General features: G+C 38.4%; 1 protein-coding gene across 1 annotated transcript in view; it reads right to left on the reverse strand.

The window, feature by feature from the left end:
- Window positions 1–582: 582 nt before the first annotated feature.
- The window catches only part of LOC138008260 (protein angel homolog 2-like), a 14,605-nt gene continuing 6,622 nt past the window's right edge, over window positions 583–8,565 (reverse strand). Inside the window, exons 2-4 of the mRNA XM_068855539.1 lie at window positions 7,441–7,841; window positions 3,783–3,852; window positions 583–2,570 (exon numbers count right to left, since the gene is read on the reverse strand). Coding sequence (XP_068711640.1) covers window positions 1,318–2,570; window positions 3,783–3,852; window positions 7,441–7,841 — 1,724 coding nt within the window. The 3' untranslated portion in view covers window positions 583–1,317. The remainder of the gene's footprint in view (window positions 2,571–3,782; window positions 3,853–7,440; window positions 7,842–8,565) is intronic.

The raw sequence follows: 8,565 nt of genomic DNA on the forward strand, positions 1-8,565 counted from the left end.
CAAACATATATTGGAGATAATTAATCAAAAATATTTGTTAAAAGCTTTAGAACACAAAGCAATATATGGCGTTCTTTTCCAAACTGGAGCTTAATTATCTCTGAAAATGCGTGGTTACCCCCAATTTTCGTTTTGGATACCAAGAGCACTTGCTTAATTCTTCTTTCTTCACATAGTTTTAAACTGCGCAAAAATGTCCTTGTATTAGTAAGCATCATCACCCATAGGAATCTTCAATCTCTCGAGATGCGCAGAACGTATGCGCAATAACAATAGTAGGCACCGTCCTTAAAGCTCACAAAAAAAAAAAAAAAACTTTGAAAACCGATGGTCTCGCGTTTGAAGAAAATAAACCACAGAAAGTTTTCGCAGCTGCTGGCACTGCTCATTTGTAAATATGAGTGGTGGCCAAGGAGGGTTTACCCTTCGGGAAATAGTTACAGGTGTTTAGTAAGTCCTCCAATCTTAATGCTCCCCTCATTTGCGTCTTGAGGAACAAGACCTCTCGCGGAAAAACAAACAACACACAAACACTATTTTTCTCTTGACAAAGGGAGAGAGACAGTCAGCCCGACACCTTAATTTCCATTACAGGATAACACTTTTATTTCAATATGAACATTTTAAAGTACATGTTAAATTACTGGTCGGGTTTTTGTTTAATACTAAAATTAAAAATTGGTTCAGCCGCTTTATTTTCCCTGCAAATATTGGTCAATTAAAAGAATAAAAAGCTCTTCGTGTTTTGTATCCCTAAAATCAAACAATAAAAACCTCTTCGCATCCACCTTTTTCCGAATTTAAAGTACAGAAAATATTGTCCGAAATTTACCCAAGGGCACCATGGACTACAAATATCTTAAAGCATAAAATGAGAAAAATTTAATCTCGATTAAATCCAAGAGGGAATTGTTCTTTCTACCACAAAAACCACAGTTATTTCTGATCAACTGCCCTAACAGTATTTAATAGACTTAAACCTAAGAGGTAACATGAGTGAGGCAAAATTTAAAAGGAGATATATTTACCGAATTATACATACAGTCTGAAGGGAAACAACTTTAATTGGCTTTAAAAAATTGAAAAATGCAAAGATTTGAATAAATGCTTCTTAGAGAATAATTGAATGGTAAAGTAGCAACAAGGAAGTGATGCGACAAAATATTGCAAAAAATGACATTTATACGACTCCTTTCACTGTACTGTGATGTGCAGTTACTTGAGATTTTGCTGTGCTCTGTTCCAAGATGAAAACTTCTACTTTTTTCATTGAATTTCTTGTTTATATTTTCAAAAAAGGAATCTTAATTATCAGTGTCAAAGATGCAGCAAGAAGGAAGCGAACAATGAAAGGTGATCAGAAGAGAGAAATCTATTTGGTAATCCACCAAGATACGAAATATCTTCCTCAGGTAAAAGTTCAAGATTCCCTGTCAGCTGCAAAGGACCATGCAGTGTCTTACATCTGTGGCAGTGTTGTCGTATTCCAGGTGAAACAAACATATAGTCCACCGTAGTGCATGTGCTATCATGAAATGTTGTCACCTCTGGGCGGCCACTTCTGAGAGTATGTCTGTACACACTATAGAAATCAAAGGCATGCCGCTGAAATGTACAAGAATCATACAAGTCTCTTTCAGATGAGTTTACCGTCAATTCGCAGCTTGTTTCTTCCCCATCCTGAAATTTATCTTTACTGTTCGCAGAACTCGATGGCTCTCCAGTGATGCTATATTCCTTTGAGGAAGAGGACATGAAATTTGCTGCGTGACGCTGAACAGAAACGGAAGAATCAGTTGATAGCTCCCAAGACTCAGAGCTCATAATGCCACTTTCCACTTCTTTATCTTTTAACTGATCAACTTTGCTACAGGTACTCTGTAGATGATGAAATTGACTTGAAACGGCTGCCTGGACAACAAAATCCTTCGTTTTGGCACTATTTTCAAAGGAAGCTGATGGCTGTAAATTCACTTGCTGCTGATCAACAGAATCAATGCAAAAATCAGAGGAATCTTCATTTCTTTTGCGGCAAAAACTGTCAATTCCCAGCTCAAAAGGAATGATATTCCTTGTTATGGGCTGTGAATAATATGTATGAAAATGTCCCTGTCCAGACAAGTCCTCGCGGAACATTCCATTATAATCTAAGCATCCCCGTGCAACAAACTTATAAATTTGAGAATACGGAGTGCTGTTAAAGTCTCCACAGCATATTATAGGATGATGATGACCATCTCCATCTTCAGAAGGAGAAATCCTTGCTATTTCATTGATTTCTGCAAATAAACATGCTAGTTGTGCAAGCTTTATATCTCCTCTTTTCATGTTGAAAAGTAGGTGTGTGTTGGACACGCAAATTAGGTTATTTGAGTGACGGGATGAACGGTTTGTTGCCTTAGGCTCTAACAGTACCACAATGGCAACATTGTCACGATCCATAAGCTCTACACCTGGTTTTCTGAAGGAAACAAGCTGAGATTTCACCAGAGTAAACCTTGAGTTTCTAAAGAAAGTGGCACAGCCATCTGCTTTATCTCCAGTTCTCTTCATGTAAATTCCAGCATAACCTAAATCAAAATGAAGGCTTATTTTTAATAACTTATAAACCACAATAAATATTATTTATAAACCGGCGGCGACCAATAATGATTCTTTCATCCTTGTGCTATTTTTTTGAATCCCGACTAGCCTTTTTAGCACGGACAAAAAAAGACTTTGAAAGTGAGGCCTGTTGGTCTAATTAGCTGAAAGAAAAGAGAATATTACAAATATATTGGTGGCCAATTTTTCTTGATCGTTCCGCTGTTATCAAGCACATGTGGACACGCCATCTTGCTAAACAGGTAGTTCTTCTTCACTGTGTCCTCTGGAGTTTAATAGCTTCGAAGCATTGTTGTCTTCTATCAACCAAAGTCCCATATTGGTTTTGCATTTTCATTTTCAAGCACTAGTCCTCTTTGCCATTTCTCAACGTATCTTGAGTAGCAGCATTGATATAACAACAAAAGTAATAACTATTATTAAATTCTCAACCTCGGTTAATGCATTTCTCGTGCTGATTGAATCACTCAATCTCCGTTATCAGCTCATATACCTTAGTTTGACCTTATATGGCAAATGATTGAGCTAAGTATTGCAAAGTTAAAATTATTTTCGCAGGAAAGCGAAATTTCTCTCTGAATAAAGCAAAAAAAAAACCTTTTTTGTGAAAAGAGTGGAACAATTTCGACGTTTAGAAGTACGCGAAAAGGTTATGAATTGTTTTTGTGATGAGCCTGTGGCTGTCTGACCACAAGGTAAGTTTTTTGCGATTTCGCTCAGATTTTCTTGCTTTTTCGCTCTGCGTATTTTGTACTTCCAAACTTTTGGAGTTAAGGAATTTAATAAAACAACTATTCCATTCGTGCTTGTTGGATATGAGACTGGTTATAGCCAATGCATATTCAACGGGCGCTCATGGAATAATTGTTAACTATTATCTTCTTGAATACACACAGTAAGACTGCATTTATTGTGCACGTACCAACTGTCAAATCACAACAAGGACCTTTGAAAGAAAGTACTGGTACTTTCCTTTTGAGCAAAGCAGATTTCTGGAGGACACAGATGTTGCAGTTAATGTCAAGGTGGTCTAAATAGCTTTTATATTCATTGGAACTTAGCCCAATGCTCCATTACAATAATAATTTGGTTTCATTTTCACCTTAGATAAAGGGAACCCCCAACATCCTCACAACCTGATTACGACATCAATCAACGTCCATTTACACTAAGTCTACCTTCTTTTGCGAGCTTGGGTTCAAACCACTCTTCATAGTGACAACTCTCCACTTCTTGAAGACATATAACCTATGAAAAGTTAAAACACTGGATTGCACAAAGTGTTGTCTAACAAACAACGCCAAAAAGTTCTTAAAATCCACAAGAAACTAAAAAACTACTGAAAACCACGGTGTTTCGAAGTTACATAACATAATTATCAAGTCAGGAAATAAAATGAATACTAAGATTCTGCGAATAATTTCTAACAGTTCTAAGGTATGTGGTAATGTAAGCCTTAAGGAAAAAGTCACTCAAACAGCTTGGCACAATTATTGAGTGTGATGGTGTGCTGAAGGTAGACTTAATTTCCGTAATGGACAGCATTTGATAGACCAGAAAATCATGCTTAGTTATGCATTCCTTTAGTTCGGGCACACAGTGATAACAGTGGGGGTGACAGGCCTACTGTACACAACTTCTATCTACGTGTTTTAGCCAGCTTAGGGTTTGGCTCGAATGAGAATATCTTTTAAGGATCTGCCCCATTTGTACGTAACGCTCGGGGGATCTTGAAAAATTTCGCTAAGTTGTGGTTGCTGTTGGATAAAATGCCATTTTTGCATGAGTATTTGTTTAAGATTAGGCACCGTTGAGCGGTATTGTGTGACGAACGACAAGGTTTACTTATCTTCTTTGCATTTCTGTAAGAGGGCAAGATTTGATGTCTGAGAGTGTTGCCCTGGGTATCCTCGTTCATCAAGCTTTATAAGATGTGCTCTAAAAAGCAAGATTTTAGATTTGAATTCCTTTTCAGAGGAGTTTGCTCGGGGAAGTCTAAGTGCTTCGCCCTTGATTAAGCCCTTTTTTTACCACTTAGAGGTGGCAACTTGAGAAATGTGTGTACTGAAACCTACTCAGTAGGTTTGAAATGCGTTTCTTTACAAAATGCAGATTTATTTGTGGATGGTTCGCCTTTGAAAACGTTTGTGTCAATGAACGTTTTTCCTTCCCGCTCGTTCTTTGTTCTGTTTGGTGCGCTCGTCCCTCCATGTCTACGACTTTGTACCTAAATAAGTCGCCATGGTCTGAAAGTAACGTTTCAATCTCCAATTGGGCATCTTCTTCTTTGGAGGTTGTTGGGACTGCTAGAAGTCAGTCTTCAGTTAGAAGACTCATGGCCGTATTTCTCAGGCAAGACCGTGGTTTCCATCCTTCGGGATCTCGTCAGTTGCCGATAAAGGAAAGCGATAGAGACCAATGTTCGGTATCACTCGGGCAAACGACAACTTATTTTAGTTTTAATACTCAAACGGCGGATGGAAAATCCTGCAATTTTATTGGTTGGTTTGTCACTCGCGAAAAGTGAGCAGGTAGCGTTCGATCCTATTGTACATAGCCTGTTCCAGGCTCCCAGATAGTCAGGAAAACAAAAACAACTGCGTGGGAAAAGCGAGTGGGGGCTTGGGCACGCATTTTTTCTCTTTCCCTATCATCTGGGAGCCTGGAACAGGCTATATTGTACACAGCTTGATGCTGTGTTTCTTCTTGAGCCTAAAAGGTTCTATTTACAGCATGTAGTGTTCTTTTCTAGATTGATAGTGTTTTTGATGGAATAGCGCTGTTGTTTGATGTAAGATAGACAAGCATGAAAGGTTGGCTCTCGGAATTTAAAAGCGTATTCTGTGCTTTTTTGTGCAGTTTCAAGTGTAACTTATCGTACACCCAATTGTTCACATGCTATAATGAGATTTGCGCAAAGTAAGTACTCGCACGTGATAGGACGGGGCCTGCCTGGTAAAATCACAGTGATAACAATGGGGGTGACAGGCCTACACAACTCCTATCCACGTGTTTTACACGTGGATAAGAGTTGTGTAGGCCTGTCACCCCCATTCTTATCCAAATGGGATTCTTTACACTTAATGTACAAAGTTAAGTTGGCAACATTAGCACATAAGATCTTTTATGATTACACTCCCCCTTCTATGGGGTGTACATTGTGTATTTTATCCAAGACGAGTTCTCCAATGCATTACTTACGAAATAAGAATACGGTAATACCGTAATAGTGCCTCGCTTTAACACATATTTCATGAAAAATTCAGCAACATTCAGAGCATTTATGGCGTGGAACCTTCTTACTCCGGATCTTGCAAAGACATCCAACGTTAAGAGTTACACTAGAATGGTCTCTAAATCTGACAATCTCAGTAATTTCTAACTTTCACGTAGAATCTCCACAAACAATGACCCACAACAATAACGATTTTAATTTTTTCATACCATTAAGACGATTTTAATATACTCTTGGTGCTTAAGTTTTAGTTAGTTAAATGCACAACCCCATAAGCAGCAACGCTTTAAGCACCACGATCTTGTTGAAGTAAAAGTTATTGTATCACTATTGTACTGGAAAAATACCCCAAGCAAAGGCTTGGATATTAGTTCCCCCCTCCCTAACCTCCCCCCCACCCCCAGCGTCTGTTTGGTCTGCAGTGTAAGACTTTGTTGCCAACTCCCGAAGTCTCCTTGAACCTCGTATTAGTCTCCTGAACAATTCTGCAAAGCTAAGCTCCCAGAAAGCGCGTCAGCGGAGATTTTACAACCGCGGAATGTATCATCTCCAGCCCGTAAAGCCCGGATGGTCAAGTAATACAGGTAACATTGGCATTCAGGGAGGGGTGGATGGAGGGGTGGATGTAGCGGCGTAAGGTCGTCCAGTGACCAAAACCAAATTTTCTCGAGTAGATGGGTTAACATATTATTTTCCTACCAATGGAGCTCTGCTAAAAAGATTTATGTCCATCCAATTTTCGAAAGCCCCTCAAAGCATGTTTGCAGTGTCGCAGCAATAACATGACTAATGAGCATAAAGGCTTTCTCTTCTCTTTAGAACATTGCCCAAGAGTCGTCAGTTTCTAATCTTAATGTTACATGTTGTATGTCATGATCCATTTATCACTGTTAGCAAGACATTTTAGGAATGGAACCCTGCAGCACCCAACAGCCAACTGATTGCACAGTAGAGAAGGTATTATCAATCACAAGAAGATCTTCACAACAAGATATGCACAGAATCACACAAAAACCATTCCCCATACACCAACTTTAGAATCCAGGTGTGACAGCACAATATTATTTCAAGACCAACCAAGTCAAAAGCAAAAAATCTAGTGATAACAGAATAACAAAATGATCATTATCAACCACAGTGAGGGAGGACATTGTTCTGCACATGCACAGCTATGGTGTTCCTTATAAGCAGTCATTGTACGACCTCACTTAAGTTATTTTAACATAAACAGCTTAAACTGTCTTGATAACTGAGAAGATCATTTCCTCATTTCATGAATTACTAAAATCTGGAAAAAACGATCAGCAAAAATGGATCAGAGATTTTCTCTTGCCAAAGCAGGGTTAAATTGCTTAGAGCGATATCCTGGGATTTCTAACAATATAAATAAGTAATTATTATATTACCAGGGCTTTGATGGTTAATTCAGCACAAAACAAAACTCCTGAAGTGCCTCCCACTGACGAGTAAAATCGTCTGGCGCACACACACACACTAAAGAACCAATGTCCTATGCCAATAAATTACTTAATAAGTTTATACAATGTATCTATATGATAATGAAGTTGTTAGTAAGCTAGGACCATGGATACAGTACTTACATCAGCATCGTAATAAAGAATTTCCTGTAAAAGATTCCTCCTTCTATATTCCCACTCTTTCATCCAGTGCTCTACCCCAACATACAAATGACTGTGTGAATGTAATAAGCCATCAGCAAGAACATTGTATGAAATAACTGTAAACTCAAAGTTCTGACTTCTTTTCCGATGATAGCATCTCCTGCGAAGTGAATGCCACCTGCGACCAACAACTGAAGGAGAAGTGAAGAATGGTTCCTGTAAAGATGGTTCAATCTCCAAATTGTCATGTCTTTGACGACAGTCAGTTGTAGATGCATCTTGCTCAAGTGTTTGATCAGTTAGCGTAGTCACATTGTATCCAAGTGTGGTACAATTAGGAGTAGAGAGTAAGGAACTACTTGTTGCATTTAGTTCAGCACCTAAAACAGATATAACATATTAAATATTAATAAGCGCACCTCACGTATAAAGTAAAATAATAATAAGTATGGGTAACCAACTGGTGACAGGTGAAATTAGGGAATAATTTCAGGCACGTTTCGTCCAAAATCAAATAATTTCCTGAGCCTTTAAGCAAGGGAAATAATTTGATTTTGGACAAAAAAAACGCAAGTGAAATTACTCCCTAATTTCACAAGACAGTAGTATACCATTATTTCGATTCGCTGTTAATATCATGAGTGACAAATAACCTTCATAAGACATTGGTTATTTTCAAATCTGGATGTCATTTTGGCACTGTAGGAAAAGTTGCCATGGCAACATTGTAATTTCCATGTAAACTTATAAATGAACGCTGAAATTTCATGCCAAACATTTTGGAGCAAGTTGTCACTCATGTTATCATTAACTTTATTAAACCCATTGCCCCCAAGATGCTTCAGGATGCCCCCAGTTGACCAGTAACATCATCTGGTGTTAAACAAAGTAAAATCTGTTAATTCTCACTCCCAGTGCTGAGTCAGTGGGTTACGTGTCAACAGTGTTTAACGCTGGGGCACCAATAATAATGAGGACACTGCATATGAACAGAAATCAAAACAACTCATATCAAATCATAAGTTGCTTTTTGAGCGGAGGGGAAAACTGGAGAAAAGATTGAGCAGAGTAGAGAACCAACAAATTCAACCCACACGTGACGCT

This window comes from Montipora foliosa, chromosome 6 (assembly GCF_036669935.1).
Source record: "Montipora foliosa isolate CH-2021 chromosome 6, ASM3666993v2, whole genome shotgun sequence".
Taxonomy (NCBI): Eukaryota; Metazoa; Cnidaria; class Anthozoa; order Scleractinia; family Acroporidae; genus Montipora; species Montipora foliosa.